The sequence below is a fragment of the Durio zibethinus genome, chromosome 4 (genome assembly GCF_047325235.1).
Source record: "Durio zibethinus cultivar Kanyao isolate XHJ-2024 chromosome 4, ASM4732523v1, whole genome shotgun sequence".
In the NCBI taxonomy this organism is placed as follows: Eukaryota; Viridiplantae; Streptophyta; class Magnoliopsida; order Malvales; family Malvaceae; genus Durio; species Durio zibethinus.
This window is the reverse complement of record NC_143165.1, coordinates 21,026,920-21,049,841: the sequence shown is the minus strand read 5'-3', so window position 1 is coordinate 21,049,841 and position 22,922 is coordinate 21,026,920. Positions and strand designations below refer to the sequence as shown.

General features: G+C 30.8%; 1 protein-coding gene and 1 long non-coding RNA gene across 11 annotated transcripts; both read right to left on the bottom strand.

Moving 5' to 3' along the window:
* Nucleotides 1-7,857: 7,857 nt before the first annotated feature.
* Nucleotides 7,858-20,746, bottom strand: LOC111299418 (plastidic glucose transporter 4-like). Of its 8 annotated transcripts, none has more exons than XM_089759840.1 (7): nt 20,132-20,739; nt 18,897-19,012; nt 17,829-17,952; nt 17,644-17,759; nt 17,454-17,566; nt 16,723-16,847; nt 16,365-16,501 (listed from the first exon to the last, which is right to left on the bottom strand). In XM_089759840.1, exons 1-4 carry the CDS (start codon nt 20,388-20,390, stop codon nt 17,677-17,679), a joined length of 582 nt encoding a protein of 193 aa, XP_089615966.1. In that variant the 5' UTR covers nt 20,391-20,739; the 3' UTR covers nt 16,365-16,501; nt 16,723-16,847; nt 17,454-17,566; nt 17,644-17,676. The 8 variants fall into 8 exon arrangements, 6 of the variants coding, with proteins under 6 accessions (XP_089615970.1, XP_089615969.1, XP_089615966.1 ...); XM_089759839.1 differs by having other exon boundaries at nt 16,368-16,504; XM_089759842.1 differs by having other exon boundaries at nt 16,368-16,504; nt 17,644-17,742; nt 20,132-20,733.
* On the bottom strand, nt 13,792-16,258 carry LOC149519301 (uncharacterized). Of its 3 annotated transcripts, XR_016341669.1 has the most exons (3): nt 14,961-16,258; nt 14,073-14,887; nt 13,792-13,965 (listed from the first exon to the last, which is right to left on the bottom strand). It is a non-coding gene; the product is annotated as an uncharacterized LOC149519301 (long non-coding RNA). The 3 variants fall into 3 exon arrangements; XR_016341668.1 differs by having other exon boundaries at nt 13,792-14,887; XR_016341670.1 differs by having other exon boundaries at nt 13,792-14,884.
* Nucleotides 20,747-22,922: the final 2,176 nt, after the last annotated feature.

Here is a 22,922-nt window from a genome sequence, read left to right as displayed (position 1 = left end):
ATAATAGAGATTCTAAAATCACTAATTAACAAGTTTAGAACCAAGAAACAAGAGCACATTCCTTCTGAGTTGAATTGGTATATACCCTAGATGGGTAACCAACTAATATAGCTCCCAAGCAAGCAACACCGACAAATGGCAGAACCATCCCAGATGATTTCCCCTGAGGGTTGATCAGTTTCAAATCCTCAATGTCTCCACCTGCAGAATAATTCCAGTTGCCATTTGAAAACAATATAGAAAAGCAGGTTAGAAAGAATCTGACAAGCATACATCCAGCATTACCAACACAACCATGCAAGTTAATAGATTTTAGTGGAAAGAATGTTACGTCTGAATTAAATAACACAATAAAAAAATCAGTTAAATACATCTGCAAGAATAAAGTATGTAACTAGTTATACCCTAAACCATCACCATAGTGCTATAGAATATATCAGTAGAATTTAGTTATTGTTTTTGCAATTTGTATTTTGCACTAGAAGCAAAAAGCAAGCTTGAAAACAAAATCAAGTTATATTCATATATAATTAAAAGTAAAACATTTAACCTTTTAAACACCAAAATGCATGAATTTACTTTTATGGGGAATAATAACTTTTGAATGTGTCACATTTCAGGTTTAATCAAATACAAGATGTTACTTTTTATTATTTACTTTTACTTTCCATTGATTTTTCAAGAAGCAAAAAGGAAAGTATTGAAATTCACAACCGAACAAAACCAAAATGACTCATTTCTTTACAAGATGCTCCCTACAATTCCCAGGATGCAATGCCTCCGAAGTTTTTTTTTTACATAAAAGAATTTGAAATATCTGTCCAATAACTAAAACAAATGCAGATGATTAACAGGAGCAATGTTTTGTGCTTTAAGATGGGAAACAGAAAGGAAGGATTAATAGAAAAGAAAAAGTAGAGAATAGAGAAGAGGAGAGAGTAAAACAGAATTTGCTTCCATTTCGTGAGTGCCCAATACCTCACGTTCATCCTTTTTGTTACAGACAGTTGCATTATATGGAAATATCCATATGGATTATCCCAGCTACTGAGCTTGGCCTAACACTAGCCCAAAACAACAGAAAATAACAAATCTAAACAAATAACAAAATTATCTATTACTCCCACAATCAGGCATGAATATCATTAGCCAGAGAAAAACCGATCTCATCAAACATGCAATGCGTTCATCAAGAAAATTTTCTCACTTTAAAAATCTAACATTAATTCACTAAAAAAATTCAACCGAAACGCAGATTAAATTTAAAAAAAAAAAAGGAGCGAGAGAGAAAGAGAGAGACCAGAAGCCTGGGCTTTGATCGATCAAGATTTGACCGAAGAGCGAACGACAGTTTCGATGCTATTTCTGGCACGTGCGAGTCAATTCCCATTGAAACTGCACCGGAGTTTAAAACGCTGCAAATGGAACCACTTCGGAAGCAAAGATTAAGATTCAAAGTTAAATTCCGTTCGGTAACTTTACCAAAACAAGGTAAAACTCTTCGTTTTGAAAGCTCAAAGCCTAAATTTCCTTTGATTAAATGTGTTGACACCTGCATTCTGAATTACCTGACTCACAAAAAAAAGCATATTTAACCGACAAATCAAAACAGTCCAAAAAAAAAAGAAAAAAAGAAGAAGAACATTAAATCTAGAAATAAAGATCAAAACAGAACCTTATTCAAGAAACAGAATGACTGAGAAGTGAGAGTGAGATTTCGAATTCAAAGGCAGAGTGAAGAGAGAGAAAGGATGATCCGGTTTCCGGGTTCTGTTTGGATATGAGATTTTATTTTGTAGTGTTATTTTCATAGAAAGCTTCGGAATATCCGTTGAGAGAAAGAGGAAGTTACTGTTTGCTTACTAAAATAACTTACCAAGAAGAACAAATTTGGTGGAGAATTCAATCCATTATTCTCTTTCTCTTTCTTTCACTTTTTCTTTTTCTGAAAATTGAAATTAATTAATTATAAAATTTTAAATTTTAAAATATACTACTAATCAAGGTGTAAAATTTTTTTTTCAAAAACGAGAATAATAAAACAATAAAAATAACGTCAGGAGTATTTGTATTTGGATGGATTTATGATTACGTGAGGTTATTTTAGATTAAATTTGTAGTCGTGTTAGCATTGGCATGGACGCAGGCGAGATCCGCTTCGCGATGTCCCATACAATAAATTCTTGTTTTTCTTTATTCAAATTGAATTAGATAAAATGATAAACAAATTTTTTGAACTAAAAGTTAATAATTATTTAAATTTTATTATTTTCTTAATTAATTATATTTTTAAAAATCTATTTTCATCAATTGAATTTTTTTACAATGAAATACCTAATTAAATAAAAATTAAAATTTTAAATTTTAATTAAATAAAAATAAATCTTTAAGGATTTAATTGATACAAAATAAAATATTTAGTGTTTAATTAGTGATAATAAAATATCAAAAAGTTTAATGATTACTAAATTTTTATTTGAAAATTTTTTTGACTCACTTACAAATTGATTTATTATTTTATAATTTATCATATTATTTTTTTGATTTTAGGCTAAAATAAGTTTTTAACATCTAAATTGTAGATTACTTTAAAATTTAAAATCTCATCTTATATGAGTACCAATTCAAGATCATGTATTTTAAAAAAATTTTCAAATGAGGCAAATATGTAAAAATATATATTATAATTAGAAGCACAACTATAAATATATATGGCTTAATGTGAAAATTTGTTCATAAAATTTATTCAACTGATAGTTACATTTGAAAATTTTTCTAAAAAATAAATATTCTTAATTGAAGCAGCCCAGTGAAAAAGTTTTAAAAAAATTAATTATTATATTTATAAAAAAAAGGAAAAAGAATAAAAGAAATAATGAATTTTCATCTTTATTTTCATTAAAATTAAAAAAAAATGAAATGAGAGAAATTATGAAAAAAGTATACGTACTTACCTTTTAAAGAAATTATGCTTTTTTTTTTCAAAATGAATAGAATCTATTTAACATAACAAGGATTAAAAATAATGATAAATATGATTGTGAGATTGATAAATATATTACAAGATTAAAAATTAAGCATGAGATGGTATTTGTTTGGGAAAAGTGTAGTGAGATAAAATAAAAAAATTCATTAAAATATTATATTAAAATTTGTATATTATGTAATTTATAATATATTAGAGCTAGGAATATGGTTTCACCTAGTTTGTTATAATAATTTTTAATATTTTATTAAATTGATATTTGTTTCAATAATAATTTATATAAATTAGACATAAAAATTTTACTTTTTATATTTAAAATATAATTTTAAAAAATAAAAAATTATCTTACAATTAAAGACATGTCTAATTCTAGTTATGATAAAGTTTACAGTTAATATTAAACAAAAATATTCAAAATGTGAGATGAAGTCGTGACCAAAGTTATGGTAGTTAATATAAAGTAAAAATTTAAGAGAAAATTGACATCGTTAATTGCTAGTTCTACAAAGCCTGCAAGTCATACTCTCTCCTCTCCAAGTCTTTCTTTAGCCATTCCATCTCTTGAACTCTCCTAGTTGCAATTGGAACTATCAAGTTTTTATCATTCTTCCATGAAAAATCAAAGAAAATACTCAATGAAAACATCATAATTAGTAATTATATATATATATATATATATATAAAATCTAGTTGCACCAAATAGATTAACTAAACCAACCTTGGTGCCAAGAGAGAGCATGGAATGCAAAGCAAATTTTCATAAATTACCTCCTCATGCAAGGTAGCAGGGAATACAACACTAACACCAGAATGATTTCAGTGAGTATTAGAAGTTAAAAAGACTAAATAGAGTAAAAAAGTTATATGTTTCAATTTGGTTAGCATGTCAAAAACAAATGCATCTTAGCATAAATAAATAAAGAAAAGTAATCTTTAAAGGTTGCTCCTGCTATGTCAAAGCTTAATAGCCCCCGATTTGTACTCAAAAGTAAAAAGTAGAAAAACGGTTAAACTTACAGTTCATTTTGATGTAGCCAAAATTTGTTAGGCAAAACAGTACAGTTATAGGTCAAAAATAATGGAAAAGGAGGTAAAAGTGATACTACCTAATTTCTGATTCTTATCTAAATCGTCTCAAGAAGACATACAGCTGAACAAATCAACGATGAAAGGGTGATTATCAATTTTTGCAGCAGCAATTGAAATAACTGCCAATCCACATATTGTTCTTTTAGTATGATTTTTTTTCCTTTGCAATAGTTCCAATTGGTTATCCACCGCATTTTGCATTGCATCGATGCATTTTTTGCATGAACCATCAAATGGAGAACTAAGATTTGAGCAAGTCTTTAATGTGTCTTAGTATGATGGCTTACTCTTAATCTCTATCAAAGATAGACTTGAGCATTGGCTATTGCCATGGTAAAAGTCATCAAAGCCACAAGAACGTATGGACACTGATTTTTGCCCAGTAAAAGGACCATCACATTTTCTCTAAGCCACAAGAAGCTATCTAATTGGTGCCTGCTACACAACACCAAAAAATATCTAATCTAACACAGAAAATTTGATGGCATTTATGAGTTACCTCCTCATGCCTGGGAATCCATTTATTTGCATGCAACTCAAGAACATCATGAACCATAAATCTCAGTCTTGGTGCAAGCTGAGGATTTGTAATCAATTCCTTCAGTCTGGTGAAGTACATATCATTTATGCACTATGATTTTGAACTCTCATCAAGTTGCTTACCAATAGTGATGAAGAACTGACAAATGGCTTCAACATTCTCCTTTGCAGGGCAAGCTCTAGTATTATGGCCCAAAAGTTCCTATTTGACAAAATAGGCAAAAAATGATTTAGCATAACGTACAACAAATTTAGGTTCCTTGGATAGAAAGAATGTATTGGCAATAACCTGTTCAATATGATGGACTACTTTCTTAGGTACCATTTTCTACTTCAGAAGCTTACCAAGTATAGGAATGTTACCTAAAGTGCGTAGCTTGACCATCCTTTCTTTATCTCTATGCTCCTTCTCTTCCTTAAGTGTAGTCATTAGCCTCACTTCTTCCCTGAGCTTGTTAGCTCCACCAAACAAAATTGGTCATCGCAACAAATAATTGGTTAATCAAAATAAAACAACATGCAAACCTCTCAACAAATTCTAATCATTCTAGAAAGCTTATTTACATGTAAAAGAATTCATATTTGAAATTTGATTCTTGATATAATATCTGCAATTTCTGCTGCACGCCTGCATATCTCTAGAGCATGGCGTGCATCCTCTAAACTAACTGCTACTTGAAATATGTGTATGACATACTTTAATTGGCGAGTGTCAACACATCTTACAACTTGGGTTGAGATTAAGGAGGACTTATCCAAAACTAAGTTAGGCCTATCCTTTGTCCAAATCCATTAAAACGTAGAAATAAAGTGGGCTAGAATAGAGAGATTGTGTTCACACTAGCTGGAAAAGGAAAAAATGAAAATGGATGCGATTATAGTCAGATTCATGGATGAACCTAGACACCAAATATTAGGCACATTATCAATGTGCAAGGCTGTAATTTGCAAGAGTAAATGGACAGCTAATTATGTTCACACTACAATTTATTATATTCACATGCAAATCCATGATTTTAGGCACCATTTTAGCAAGACAAGTTTGAAGGGGATCCCATCAATTCAGCAATGCAAAAAAGGCAATCTTTGAAGCTCCCATGCTTTGAGGGATATTCCTAGCTTACTTATTTTCTGTTATTCTTTGCAGAATGCAGAAAAGAATTTGTTTTATCTTTAAACAATCTTTTAGATTGTTCTCAAGTTCAGTATCTCTTAAGTGGATTTTCTAAAATGGTGAACTTTTATAATTCTGTATCCTTAATTAGAATTCTTAAGGTGTTGTTTCTGTATACCTTAATGTCTAGTCTTGGTGGTGAACTTTCATCATTTTAATCTAATAATAATATTCTGTCATTATTCAAATTCTTGTGAGTTATCTTCTTTGTAAGTTTTTCTATTTACAATTAATCTTTAACATCTCAACCATCAATTCCCAACATCATTAACATCAAATGGAGGGTAGTATAGCCTTATAAAAATGCAAGAATACATCAATTTTAGTAGATGAAAATAAAGAATGAAACCTTTCACAGAAAAACAACAACCCATATAGCAAACATTCCAAATTAATACACAAAAACTGACTTGAGCTTGGATATGAAATGCACATAAGCCAAAAGAACCATGAAAGTAAATACTAAGCTAAGACAATAAAAAACCTATAATATCAAACATCCCAAATTAATCATAAGAAAATACAACTTTTAGCTTGCATAATAAAACCCAAAAACCAAAAAGTTAAAAAAAATAATAATAATAATAATAATAATTATAATAACGCAGCTAAAATAATAACCCAAATCAAACTTCCCATTAGTCATAAAAAAACAGAACTTTGAGCTTCAGTAACAAATAGCCAGGATCCAAGAACCAAAAAATAAGACAAACCAATAATTAAGCTACAATAACAATGGTCCATATTAATCAAAAACTAAAAAAAATCATAAAAAAAAACACATCTTTGAGCTTCAATACTAACTATTCAAAAGACAAAAAAAGGTGATTGATAGAGAAATAGCTACTAGAAAGGGACATAAGGTTGAGCTCTTGAGGCATAGGGATACAACTATCATGAACCTTCATGGTGATGCTGCCACCTATTTCTGAGACTCATCCAAGATTATAGAACTGGAGACAAAGCTCAGATATCAAAGACCTTGTCTCCTTCACTACTTTGCTCTCTAAATAAGCTTGTCAACACTCCTCATCTTCAAGCCCCCGTTTACTGCCACTATTGTAGGTATAGCCATTGCAAAAACAAAGGCTTTCTTTATATTGGCCAAAAAAGAAAAAGGAAGTTTTGCATGTTTTGTAGGATAGAATTTAGATATGGACCAGTCTTTACAGTTTATTATCAGAATTATATATCTTAAGCTTTTTTATATATAGACACACATATATACATATTGCACCTTGCTTCACTTAGGCAAGTAATTTTTTTGCACATTGCAACACAAGCAATATAAGGGTTCTAGAGCCTGTAGTGCACCTAGCACCCTTGATAACACTAAATCCAAGTACCTTATTTAAAAGAGAAACAAAGCTAAAAACATGTTTGGCATGATAGCCATTTATTTTCTATTTGGTTAGGACTGTTATGTCACAAACTTAATTCACTATATTTAATCCCGCATCACAAAGACAAGTAAATATACATAAAAGGTCAACTAAAAGCATATATCTATCATCATATGACTCTAAGATATATGAAAATTGCTTGTTTTACAACCACATTATCTATCCCAAGAGAAAATTAGACCGTACGCTTCTTTTGGTTTCATGGTATAACGAATTCGCTTAAGAAAACCTTCTTGCAATCTATCATTCAAGTAATCCTATTCAAACCAAAAGAAATTTGTAAGCCAATAAGATGGCCAAACTCATTGAAAACCCTGACAGACCAATTGAGTGAATGTAGAGAAATTCCTTACCACATCAACCTTTAAAGGCCTGTCCAGCCTAAAAGTCTCAAAACCTTTTCCATACTCAACTCCAATAGGCAAAAGGGCAAAATAAACATGAACAAAACCATCAAAATTTATCACAACACATACATACCACAAGAAGGCCATATTAAAACAGCTCTCCTCTCTAAATTTAGAGAATTCACCAAAAAAAATTCTTTCCAAACAAATTAGGAAAAAAAAAAAGCCTGCTTCTTGTTCTGTAGAACCCTGACCTACAGTTCTTACCTCATACATAACCTCAGCAACTCTTTCCTTTCCATTTAATGTTCTTACAGATTTTTCAGCTTCAGAAATTTTCCCTTGCTTCAAAATTGATGTGTTCAATCAATAAGGAATCAATATTATATATATATTGATGTGAGATGAATACAAATGCAAAATAAAGAGACTGAATAGTCCAATAAAAAGCCTGAAACAGCCACCAAGGACTTTCTGGGGAAAAAGCCGCTCCTAGTGCCAATAAAATAGAAGGGACAGCAGCAATACAAAACATTGTCCTCCACCTAATAGAAAAAAATATAAATAAAACAAAACTAGTTAGTGTAAATGCTTAAGTAGACACAAAAATTTATTTGCAAAAGAAATACAATTCTCAATTACATTTTGGCACATCATGCACAACATTAATATGTATAGAGATGAAGAGGCATTTTCCTAACCTATTCACTCAATCTCACAAACACAAAAGAAGATCCAAACAATAAAGATAGATCAGAAAGCATACCAAAAAATTAAACATTTGAACTAGGCAGATGGAGCTTTTTCTTTTTTTCTTTCTTTTATCCAGTACAACTTTTTTGGGGAAGGATGGGTTTGCCCCCAGCTCTTTGAGCAGGGAGGTACATGCACTTATGATTGGGACAAATGCTCGGGTGCATAAGGAATACAGTTACAAGGAATATGGTATAATGACAGCAAATGGACAACAAAGAAACCTAATCCCACACCATAGGTTGTGGGATTGACTACATGGATTATATTACACCATTGTGCTTTGTCTAAAAACATTTGCCCGATATGATTAGTAAAGGAAAGGTCATTTTTATCCTCTTAATCTATGTCTTATTGGTCTACCCGTCACCCTTTTGCCAGCAAGATGAATGAAGAAAAAAATAATCCATAAAAGGGTTAAAATCGGCCTATTATTCCTTGGAAAGGGGCCAATGAGAGGAAGAACGGTCTCGGAGACAAGTAAGGGAAAGATTTAATACCAAATATAGCTACCCAAAAAAAAAAAAAAGAATGACTTTTAAGCTTTATTACCAAATTGAACCCAAAATTTAGAAACTTCTAACTACAATTCTCATCAACAGTTAGAAGGGTCCAAACTCCTTAGATGCATGATTGAATGCATGCTCAGTAGTTTCCAGACAAATAGTAAAAACACAATTTAACATACCAAATGAATCATGTGGCATAAGTATAAAAAGTTCTAGGATAACATACCATAGCAGGTTTCCCACTAAGGTAATCCAGCCACCAACGCTGCATGAATGCCAATGCATATAAAAAGTTGGTTTATAGAAACAAGGGCACCACGGATTTCAGTTGGTGAGATCTGACAAATAGAAAGAATATCAGCAGATGTTTCCAAAAAACTAGACAACTAAAGCAAATAATAAAGATGAAAAATACCTCAGATATGTAAAGCAGAACAATAGAAGATGATTACCAATACCAACACTGGCCAGTAAACAGCCAATTATCATAGTCTGGACAGTCTGGGCCATAGCACTGAAAACATTTAAGGCCTTTTGAAGAATTAGCTTTCTATGACAGTAGATAAGCTAATAGTTAATGAAACAATACAAAGTAAGAACCACTCCAATAATAAGAGGGATAGCATCTAATTGAAAAGTCCTTGTCTTGCCAAACTTGTTTGCCAGTTCTCCCCTAGTAAATGAACCAGCAGTGGCACCAGCAAGGAGTGTGCTGACAACCTGTCCTACTCAAATTAACATAACATAATAAGAAGTTAGCTACTTAGTTGAAAAGTTGTACAATTTAAAGACTAACAAATTACATGCATAATCAAAATAACCAAATTGAAAAAAAAGGCAAAAAAATAATCCAACAATGTCTGACATTGCTCGAATGATTACAAGTGAAGCCATTTCACTTTTATAAACAAAACACATAACGAGAGATGAACAGCATGGGGAGTTGGATGTGCTCTATTTCACTTAATTTCACTAAATAATCTTCAAGCAATAAACGTGTTATGGGAATTTGGTTTATCAGAGACCAAAATACACATGTAGAAGATTTTAGAAACAAACAACAAATCAAAGGAAGAGGAAAGGAAAAGAAAAAGAAACAAATTAAGAGGCTGAATTTTCATAGTAATTAAAGATCACAACACAAGCCTTGCATGACAGTATTTTTAGCAATCCCCAGATCCTTAGATAGATATTCAAGAGCACCATTTACCAAACTGAAGAAAGAGAAAGAAAAGGAGGGTGGGGGGAATTAGAAGAGTGTAGCATTATCAAAGCCAAGCACAAAGCAACAAACAAATAAGCCATATGATAAAAAAAAAAATGTAGCATGCCAACCGCCAAGATATTGATTATGGATTTTCTGCATAAATTTCTACAAAAATTATTTTTTTTATCTAGAATATAACCAATGGAGGGAATCTTATCCAGCATTTGACCATTTCGAAAATACTGGAAACATTCACCCACATCCCTTGTTGCAGGCATCGTATTTTTTTGGGACACATAAATGAACCATATTGATTCTCTCTGATGCTTTGGTATTGCTGGAGAGTATACTTATCTGTTTCTACAGCTCTAATTGGCTAAGGTATAATAGAGATTCTAAAATCATTAATTAACAAGTTTAGAACCAAGAAACAAGAGCACGTTCCTTCTGAGTTGAATTGGTATATACCCTAGATGGGTAACCAAATAATATAGCTCCCAAGCAAGCAACACCGACAAATGGCAGAACCATCCCAGATGATTTCCCCTGAGGGTTGATCAGTTTCAAATCCTCAATGTCTCCACCTGCAGAATAATTCCAGTTGCCATTTGAAAACAATATAGAAAAGCAGGTTAGAAAGAATCTGACAAGCATACATCCAGCATTACCAACACAACCATGCAAGTTAATAGATTTTAGTGGAAAGAATGTTACGTCCGAATTAAACTAACACAATAAAAAAATCAGTTAAACACATCTGCAAGAATAAAGTATGTAACTAGTTATACCCTAAACCATCACCATAGTGCTATAGAATATATCAGTAGAATTTAGTTATTGTTTTTGCGACTTGTGTCTTGCACTAGAAGCAAAAAGCATGCTTGGAAACAAAATCAAGTTATATTCCTATATAATTAAAAGTAAAACATTTGACCTTTTAAACACCAAAATGCATGAATTTACTTTTATAGGGAATAATAACTTTTGAATGTGTCACATTTCAGGTTTAATCAAATACAAGATGTTACTTTTTATTATTTACTTTTACTTTCCATTGATTTTTCAAGAAGCAAAAAGGAAAGTATTGAAATACACAACCAAACAAAACCAAAATGACTCATTTCTTTACAAGATGCTCCCTACAATTCCCAGGACGCAATGCCTCTAAAGTTTTTTTATACATAAAAGAATTTGAAATATCTGTCCAATAACTAAAACAAATGCAGATGATTAACAAGAGCAATGTTTTGTCCTTTAAGATGGGAAATAGAAAGGAAGAATTAATAGAAAAGAAAAAGTAGAGAATAGAGAAGAGGAGAGAGTAAAACAGAATTTGCTTCCATTTCGTGAGTGCCCAATACCTCACGTTCATCCTATTTGTTACAGATAGTTGCATTATATGGAAATATCCATATGGATTATCCCAGCTACTGAGCTTGGCCTAACACTAGCCCAAAACAACAGAAAATAACAAATCTAAACAAATAACAAAATTATCTATTACTCTCACAATCAGGCATGAATATCATTAGCCAGAGAAAAACCGATCTCATCAAACATGCAATGCGTTCATCAAGAAATTTTTCTCACTTTAAAAGTCTAACATTAATCCACTACAAAAGTTTAACCGAAACGCATATTAAAATTTTTTTTTTAGAAAAAAAAGAGCGAGAGAGAGAAAGAGAGAGACCAAAAGGCTGGGCTTTTTCGATCGAGATTTGACCGAAAGGCGAACGGCAGTTTCAATGCCATTTCTGGAACGTGCGAGCTCAGCTCCCATTGAAACGGACCGGAGTTTAAACCGCTGCAAATGGAACCACTTCGGAAGCTAAGATTACGATTCAAAGTTAAATTCCGTTCCGTAACTTTACCAAAACAAGGCGAAACTCTTCATTTTGAAAGCTCAAAGTCTAAATTTCCTTTGATTAAATGTGTTGACGCCTGCATTACCTGACTCACCAAAAAAAAGTATATTTAACCGACAAATCAAAACAGTCAAAAAAAAAAGAAGAAGAACATTAAATCTAGAAATAAAGATCAAAACAGAACCGTATTCAAGAAGCAGAATGACTGAGAAGTGAGAGTGAGATTTCGAATTCAAAGGCGGAGTGGAGAGAGAGAAAGGATGATCCAGTTTCTGGGATCTGTTTGGATGTGAGATTTTATTTTGTAGTATTATTTTGATAGAAAGCTTCGGAAAATCCGTTGAGAGAAAGAAAAAGTAACTGTTTGCTTACTAAGAACTTACCAAGAAGAACAAATTTGATGGAGAATTTAATCCATTATTCTCTTTCTCTTTCATTTGTTTTTTATTTTTCAGAAAATTGAAACTAATTAATTAGAAAATTTTAAATTTTAAAAAATACTACTAATCAATTTATGAAGATTCAAAGAATCGAAGGTGTAGATTTTTTTTTTAAAACAAAATTAATAAAAAAAGCAAATGACGTTGAGAATATTTATATTTAGATAAGCTTATGATTATGTGGGATTATTTTGAATTAGATTTATTGTCGTGTTGGTATTGGCGCGAACACACACGAAATCCATTTCATCAACGTCTCATGGAACAATTCTTATTTTTCTTTATTCAACGTGAATTAGATAAAAGAATAAACAAATTTTTTGAATTAAAATTTAATAATTATTTAAGTTTTATTATTTTCTTAATTAATTATATTTTTAAAAATCTATTTTCATTTTTTACAATGAAATACTTAATTAAATAAAATAAATATATAGAAGTTTAATTAAATAAAAATAAATATTTAATGATTTAACTAATACAAAGTAAAAAATTTAATGCTTAATTGGAAATAATAAAATATCAAAAACTTAAATCATTATTAAATTTTTATTTGAAAACTTTTTTTTACTCTTTTACGATCAAAATATTATTTTTTAATTTTAAGCTAAAATAAGTTTTTAACATCTAAATTATAAATTAACTTAAAATTTAAAATCTCATCTTATATGTGTACCAATTCAAGATCCCGTCTTTTAAAGATTCTTCCAATTGAGACAAATATGTAAAAATATATATTATAATTAGAAGCACAACTATAAATATACATGACTTAATGTGAAAATTTGTCCATAAAGTTTATGATGATTTTTTTGACTAATAGTTGCATTTGAAAAATTCTCTAAAAAATAAATATTATTAAGTGAAACAGCTGAGTAAAAAAGGAAAAAAAGTAATTATTATGTTTATAAAAAAATAAAAGAAATGATGATTTTTCATCTTTATTTTCATTAAAATTAAAAAATAAAATGAGAAAAATTATGAAAATAGTATATGTACTTACCTTTTAGAGATATTATGCACTTTTCTTTTTTTTTCAAAATGGGTAAAATCTATTTAACATAACAAGAATTAAAAATAATGATAACGATAATAACGAGATTGATAAATGTATTATAAAATTAAAAATTAAACATGAGATGCTACTTGTTTGGTAAAAGTATAGTGAGATAAAATAAAAAAATTCATTAAGATATTATATTAAAATTAGTATGTTATGTAATTTATAATATACTATAACTGAAGACCTGGTTTCGCCCAATAATTATAATCAATTTTAGTATTTTATTAAATTGATATTTGTTTAATTAATAATTTGTATAAATTTGACATAAAAATTTTACATTTTATATTTAAAATATAATTTTAAAAAATAAAAAATTATCTTACAATTAAAGACATGTTTAATTCTAATTATGATAAAGTTTACGATAACATTAAACAAAAATATTCAAGACGTGAGATGAAGCTGTGAAAGCTGTGACCAAAGTTACGACAGTTAATATAAAATAAAAATTTAAGAGAGTTTACATCGTTAATTGCTAGTTCTACAAAGCCTGCAACTCGTAGTTTCTCCTCTCCAAGTCTTTCTTTAACCATTCCAGCTCTTGAACTCTCTTAGTTGGAGTTGGAACTGTCAAGTTTTTATCATTCTTCCATGAAAAATCAAAGAAAATACCCAATGAAAACAGCATAATTAGTAATTATATAAAACAAAAAAAAAAAATCTAGTTGCACCAAATAGATTAACTAAACCAACCTTAGCGCCAAGAGAGAGCGTGGAATGCAAAGCAAATTTTCATTAATTACCTCCTCACACAAGGGAGCATGGAATGCAACACCAACATCAGAACTATTTCAGTGAGTACTAGAAGTTCAAAAGACTAAAGAGAGTAAAAAAGTTATACGTTTCAATTCGGTTAGCATGTAAAAAACAAATGCATCTTAGCATAAATAAATAAAGAAAAGTTATCTTTAAAGGTTGCTCCTGCTATGTCAAAGCCTAACAGACCTCGATTTGTACTTAACAGTAAAAAGTAGAAAAATGGTTAAACTTACATTTCATTTTGAGGTAGCTACGATTTGTTAGGCAAAATAGTACAATTATAGGACAAAACAAAATAATTGAAAAGGAGGTAAAAGTGATACTACCTAATCTCTAATTCTTACCCAAAACGTTTGAAGAAGACATACAGCTGAACAAATCAATGATGAAAGGGTGATTATCAATTTTTGCAGCAGCAATTGAAATAACAACTGCCGATCCACATATTGCTCTTTCAGTATGATTTTTTTCCTTTGCAACAGTTCCGATTAGTTATCCACTGCATTTCGCATTGCATCGGGGCATTTTTTGCATGAACCATCAAATGAAGAACTAAGATTTGAGCAAGTCTTTAATGAATCTTGGTATGATGGCTCACTTTTAATCTCTATCAGAGATAGACTTGAGTATTGGCTATTGCCATAGTAAAAGTCATCAAAGCCACAAGAATGTATGGACACTAAGTTTTGCCCAAAAAAAAGACCATCACATTTTCTCTAAGCCACAAGAAGCTATCCAATTGCTGCCTTCTACACAACACCAAAAAATAAGTTACCTAAGAAGCTATCTAACACAGAAATTTTGATGGCATTTATGAGTTACCTCCTCATGCCTGGGAAATCCATTTGTTTGCATGCAAATCAAGAACATCATGAACCATAAATCTCAATCTTGGCACAAGCTGAGGATTTGTAATCAATTCCTTCAATCTGGTGAAGTACATATCATTTATGCACTGTGATTTTGAACTCTCATCAAGTTGCTTACCAATAGTGTTGAAGAACTGACAAATGGCTTCAACATTCTCCTCTGCAAGGCAAGCTCTAGTGTTAGGGCCCAAAAGTTCCTATTTGACAAAATAGGCAAAAAATGATTTAGCATAACGTACAATAAATTTAAGTTCCCTGGATGAGAAAGGATGTATTGGCAATAACCTGTACGATATGATGGACTACTTTCTTAGATACCCTTTTTGCTTCAGAAGCTTACCAATTAGTGGAATGTTACCTAGAGTGCGGAGCTTGACCATCCTTTCTTTATCTCTATGCTCCTTCTCTTCCTCATTGCACCTTACTTCACTTGGGCAAGCAATTTTTTTGCACATTGCACCTAAGGGTTCTAGAGCCTATAGTGCACCTAGCACCCTTGATAACACTAAATCCAAGTACCTTATTTAAAAGAGACACAAAGTTAAAAACATGTTTGGCATGATAGCCATTTATTTTTATTTGGTTAGGACTGTTATATCACAAACTTAATTCACTATATTTAATCCCACATCACAAAGACAAGTAAATATACATAAAAGGTCAACTAAAAGTATATATCCATCATCATATGACTCTGAGATATATGAAAATTGCTTGTTTTACCACCACATTATCCTAAGAGAAAATTAGACCATATGGTTTATCTGGTTTCATGGTATAGCGAATTCGCTTAAGAAAACCTTCTTGTAATCTATCATTCAAGTAATCCTATTCAAACCAAAAGAAATTCGTAAGCCAATAAGATGGCCAAACTCATTGAAATCACTGACACACAAATCGAGTGAATGTAGAGTCACTTAAATTCCTTACCACATCAACCATTAAAGGCCCGTCTAGCCTAAAAGCCTCAAAACCTTTTCCATACTCAACTGCAATAGACTAAAGGGCAAAATAAACATGAACAAAACCATCAAAATTTATCACAACACATACATACCACAAAAAGACCATATTAAAACTGCTCCTCTCTCTAAATTCAAAGAATTCACCAAAAAAACAATTTTTTTCAAAACAAATTAGAAAAAAGAAAACGTGTTTCTTGTTCTGTAGAACCCTGACCTGCAGTTCTTAACTCATACATAACCTCAGCAACTCTTTCCTTTCCATTTAATGTTCTTACAGATTTTTCAGCTTCAGGAATTTTCCCTTGCTGCGAAATTGATGTGTTCAATCAACAAGGAATCAATATTATATATATATATATATATATATATATATATATATATCGATGTGAGATGAATAGAAATGCAAAATAAAGAGACTGAGTAGTCCAATAATAAACGTAACAGCCACTGAGGACTTTCTGGGGAAAAAGCCATTCCTAGCGCCAATAAAATAGAAGGGACAGCAGCCATACCAAACATTGTCCTCCACCTACTAGAAAAAAATATAAATAAGACAGAACTAGTTAGTGTAAATGCTTAAGTAGACACAAAAATTTATTTGCACAAGAAATACAATTCTCAATTACATTTTGGCACATCATGCACAACATTAATATGTACAGTGATGAAGAGGCATTTTCCCGACCTATTCACTCAATCTCACAAACACAGAAGAAGATCCAAAAAATAAAGATAGATTAGAAAGCATACCACAAAATTAAACATTCGAACTAGTCAGATGGAGCTTTTCCTTTTCTTCTTTTTTTTATCTGGTACAACTTTTTTGGGGAAGGAGGGATTTGCCCCCAACTCTTTGAGCAGGGACGTACATGCACCTATGATTGAGACAAATGCTCAGGTGCATAAGGAATACAGTTACAAGGAATATGGTATAATGACAGCAAATGGACAACAAAGAAGCCTAATCCCACACCATAGTGTGTGGGATTGACTACATGAATTATATTACACCATTGTGCTTTGTCTAAAAACATTTGCTCGATATGATTAGTAAAGGAAAGGTCATTTTTATCATTTTAACCCATGTCTTATTGGTCTACCTGTCACCCTTTTGCCAGCAAGATGAATGAAGAAAAAAAAAAGAAAAAAACAATGCAGAAAAGGGATAAAATTAGCCTATTATTCCTTGAAAAGGGGCCAATGAGAGGAAGAATGGTCTCGAGACTAGTAAGGGAAAGATTTACTGCCAAATATAGCTACCAAAGAAAAAAAAAAGAAAGAAATTTTTAGCTTTATTACCAAATTGAACCCAGATTTTAGAAACTTCTAACTAAATTCTCATCAACAGTTAGAAGGGTCCAAACTCATTAGATGCATGATTGAATGCATGCTCAGTAGTTTCCAGACAAATAGTAAAAACACAATTTAACATACCAAATGAATCATGTGATACAAGTATAAAAAGTTCTAGGGTAATATACCATAACAGGTTTCTAGCTAAAGGTAATCCAGCCATCAACGCTGCAAGAATCCCAACGCATATAAAAAGTTGGTTTATAGATCCAAGGGCACCACGGATTTCAGTTGGTGAGATCTGACAAATAGAAAGAATGTCAGCAGATGTTTCCAAAAAACTAGACAACTAAAGCAAATAATAAAGATGAAAAATACCTCAGATATGTAAAGCAGAACAATAGAAGATGATTACCAATACCAACACTGGCCAGTAAACAGCCAATCATCATAGTCTGGACAGTCTGGGCCGTAGCACTGAAAACATTTAAGGCCTTTTGAAGAATTAGTTTTCTATGACAGTAAACAAGCTAATAGTTAATGAAACAATACAAAGTACGAACCACTCCAATAATAAGAGGGATAGCATCTAATTGAAAAGTCCTTGTCCTGCCAAACTTGTCTGCCAGTTCTCCCCCAGTAAATGAACCAGCAGTGGCACCAGCAAGAAGTGTGCTGCAACCCATCCTACTCAAATTAACATAACATAATAAGAAGTTAGCTACTTAGTCGAAAAGTTGTAGAATTTAAAGACAAACAAATTACACGCATAATCAAAATAACCAAATTGACAAAAAGGCAAAAAAACAATCCAACAATGTCTGACATTGCTCAAATGATTACAAATGAAGCCATTTCACTTTTATAAACAAAACACATGACAAGAGATGAACAGCATGAGTAGTTGAATGTGCTCTATTTCACTTAATTTCACTAAATAATCTTCAAGCAATAAACGTGTTATGGGAATTTGGTTTATCAAAGACCAAAATACACATGTAAAAGATTTTAGAAACAAACAAAAAATCAAAGGAAAAGGAAAGGAAAGGAAAAAGAAACAAATTAAGAGGCTGAATTTTCATAGTAATTAAAGATCACAACACATGCTTGCAAGACAGTATTTTCAGCAATCCCCAGATCCTTAGATAGATATTCAGGAGCACTGTTTACCACCCTAAAGAAAGAAAAAGAAAAGGAGGATGGGGGGAATTAGAAGAGTGTAGCATTATCAAAGCCAAGCATAAAGCAACAAACAAATAAGCCATATGATAAACAAAATGTAGCACGCCAACTGCCAAGATATTGATTATGGATTCTTTGCATAAATTTTTGCAACAATTTTTTTTTTATCTAGAATATAACCAATGGAGGGAATCTTATCCAGTGTTTGACCATTCCCAAAATACTGGAAATGTTCACCCACATCCCTTGTTGCAGGCATCGTATTTTTTTGGGACACATAAATGAGCCATATTGATTCTCTCTGATGCTTTGGTATTACTGGAGAATATACTTATCTGTTTCTACAGCTCTAATTGGCTAAGGTATAATAGAGATTCTAAAACCACTAATTAACAAGTTTAGAACCAAGAAACAAGAGCACATTCCTTCTGAGTTGAATTGGTATATACCCTAGATGAGTAACCAAATAATATAGCTCCCAAGCAAGCAACACCGACAAATGGCAGAACTGTCCCAGATGATTTTCCCTGAGGGTTGATCAGTTTCAAATCCTCAATGTCTACACCTGCAGAATAATTCCAATTGCCATTTGAAAACAATATAGGAAAGCAGGTTAGAAAAAATATGACAAGCATACATCCAACAATCCTGACAAAACCATGCAAGTTAATAGATTTTAGTGGAAAGAATGTTACTTCCAAATTAAACTAACACGATAACAAAATCAGTTAAACACATCTGCAAGAATAAAGTATGTAACTAGTTATACCCTAAACCATCACCATAGTGCTATAGAATATATCAATAGAATTTAGTTATTGTTTTTGCAACTTGTATTTTGCACTAGAAGCAAAAAGCATGCTTGGAAACAAAATCAAGTCATATTCCTATATAATAAAAGTAAAAAATTTAACCTTTTAAACACCAAATGCATGAATTTACTTTTATAGGGAATAATAACTTTTAAACGTGTCACATTTCAGGTTTAATCAAATACAAGATGTTACTTTTTATTATTTACTTCTACTTTCCATTGAAATTTCAAGAAGCAAAAAGGAAAGTATTGCAATTCACAACCGAACAAAACCAAAATGAGTCATTTCTTTGCAAGATGCTCCCCGCAATGCCTCCAAAGTTTTTTTATACATAAAAGAATTTGAAATATATGTCTAATAACTAAAACAAATGCAGATGATTAACAAGAGCAATGTTTTGTGCTATAAGATGGGAAATAGAAAGGAAGAAATAATAGAAAAGAGAACGTAGAGAATAGAGGAGAGGATAGAAAATCCAAAGAATTAAGAGGGAGAGAGTAAAACAGAGTCTGCTTCCATTTCGTGGGTGCCCAATACCTCACGTTCATCCTATTTGTAACAGACAGTTGCAATATATTGATATATCCATATGGATTATCCCAGCTACTGAGCTTGGCCTAACACTAGCCCAAAACAACAGAAAATAACAAATCTCAACAAATAACAAAATTATCTATTACTCCCACAATCAGACATGAATATCATTAGTCAGAGAAAAAGCGATGTCATCAAACATGCAATGCATTCATCAAGAAATTTTTCTCACTTTAAAAATCTAACATTATTTCACTAAAAAAAATTCAACCGAAAACGCAGATTAAAATTAAAAAAAAAAAAAAAAAGAGCGAGAGAGAGAGAAAGAGAGAGACCAGAAGCCTGGGCTTTGATCGATCGAGATTTGACCGAAGAGCGAACGACAGTTTCGATGCCATTTCTGGCTCGTGCGGGCTCAGCTCCCATTGAAACGGCACCGGAGTTTAAACCGCTGCAAATGGAACCACTTCGGAAGCAAATATTACAATCCAAAGTTAAATTCAGTTCCGTAACTTTACCAAAACAAGGTAAAACTCTTCGTTTTGAAAACTCAAAGCCTAAATTTCCTTTGATTAAATGTGTTGAGGCCTGCATTTTGAATTATCTGACTCACCAAAAAAAAGCATATTTAACCCACAAATCAAAATAGTAAAAAAAAAAAAGAAGAATATTAAATCTAGAAATAAAGATCAAAACAGAAACGTATTCAAGAAACAGAATGACTGAGAAGTGAGAGTGAGATTTTGAATTCAAAGGCGGAGTGGAGAGAGAGAAAGGACAATCCAGTTTCTGGATTCTGTTTGGATATGAGATTTTATTTTGTAGTGTAATTTTGATAGAAAGCTTCGGAAAATCCGTTGAGAGAAAGAGAAAGTAACTGTTTGCTTGCTAAAATCTTCCCAAGAAGAACAAATTTGGTGGAGAATTCAATCCATTATTCTCTTTCCTTTCTTTTGTTTTTTCTTTTTCAGAAAATTTAAATTAATTAATTATAAAATTTTAAATTTTAAAATATACTACTAATCAATTTGTGAAGATTCAATGAATCGATGGTGTAAATTAAAAAAACAAAAAACGACATTAATGAAAAATGAAAATGGTGTCGGAAATAGGAGTATAAATAATATATTAGTATTCGTAAATTATTCGGATTTAATTCGAAGAAAATTCGAATTTGATTCGATTATTATCGAGTTGAATTCAAGTTCAAGTAACTCGATTTATCGATCGAACTGAATTTGAGTATTCTTATATCTGATTCGAGTAGCTCACGAGTCTAATCGAACTTTTATATTTAAATAAATTTTTATTATTTTAATTAATAAAATATTTTGAGTATAAGTTCGAGTATAAATAATCAAATTTTTGTTGAGTATACGAATCGAGCTTATTTTTACATATTAATCGAGCTTAATCGAGTGAGCTCAAGTAGCTCGAATTCGATCACGAATCAAGCTCGAGCTTGAAAAATAAAATTTGATCGAGTTCGAACCAAATATCGAGCCTTAAATTATGAGACGAACTCGAACTCAAATTTTTTACTGTATCAATTCGATTCGATTCTATTATACTCGGGAGTATTTGTGTTTGGATGTGCTTACGATTACGCGAGGTTATTTTGAATTAAAATTTAATAATTATTTAAGTTTTTAATATTCCTTTAATTAATTATATTTTTAAAAATTTATTTTCATTAATTGAATCTTTTTTATAATAAAAGGTTTAATTAAATAAAAATAAATATTTAAAAGTTTAATTAAATAAAAATAAATATTTAAGAATTTAACTAATTCAAAATAAAAAATTTAGTGCTTAATTGGTGATAATAAAATATCAAAAACTTAAATGATTGTTAAATTTTTATTTAAAAACTTTTATGACTTTTTTGCCAATCAAATTATTATTTTATAATTTATCGTATTGTTTTTTGGTTCTAGGCTAAATCAAGCTTTTAACATCTAAATTATAGATTAATTTAAAATTTAAAGTCTCATCTTATATAAGTACCAATTCAAGATCTCATCTTTTAAAGATTTTTCCAATTGAGGCAAATATGTAAAAATATATATTATAGTTAGAAGCATAACTATAAATATATATGGCTTGATGTGGAAATTTGTGCATAAAGTTTATAGTGATTTTTTCGCCTAATAGTTGCTTTTGAAAATTTCTCTAAAAATTAAAAATTTTTAAATGAAACAGCTAAGTGAAAAAAAAAAGAAAAAAATTATTGTAATTATTTGTTTATAAAAATAATAAAAGGAAAGAGAATAAAAGATATAATGATTTTCCATCTTTATTTTAATTAAAAAATACTTTAAATTAAAAAAGATAAAATGACATAAATTATGGAAAAAGTATAAATACTTACATTTTAAAGAAATTATGCACTTTTTTCCCAAAATGGGTAAAATCTATTTAACATAGTAAGGATTAAAAATAATGGTAATGATGATGGTAAGATTGGTTTACGAAAAAAGGCATTTTCTCTAATTTATTTTGTTTGGTTTCCAAGTTTGACACCGGAGTGTTAACACATCTTATAATTTGGGCTGAAATTAAAAAGGACATCCAAAAATAAAATGGGTCTATCCTTGGTGCAAATTCACTAAATAAATGTAGCAATAAGATGTGTTGGAATAGAGGGAAATTGTATTCACACTAGCTAGAAAAAAAAAAGTATGAAAATGGGTGAGATTATGGTGAGATTCATAGATTCATGGATGAACCTAGACACCAAATATGAAGCATATTATCAATGTGTAAGGTTGTAATTTGCAATAGTAAATGAATAGCTAGTTGGGTTCACACTACATATTATTGTGTTCACATACCAATCTCATGATTTTAAGCACCATTTCAGCAGGATGAGATTGAAAGCAATCCCATCAATTCAGCAATCCAAAAAAAAAAAGGCAATATTTGAAGCTCCTATACTTGAAGGGATATTTCTAAACTTTTTTTTTTTTGTTATTCTTTGTAGAAGGCAAAATAGAGTTTGTTTTATCCTTGAACAATCTTTTAGATTGTTCTCAAATTTTGTATCTCTTAGGTAAATTTTTTAGAGTGATGAACTTTTATAGTTTTATATATTTGATTAGAATTCTTAGGATGGTGTTTCTGTAT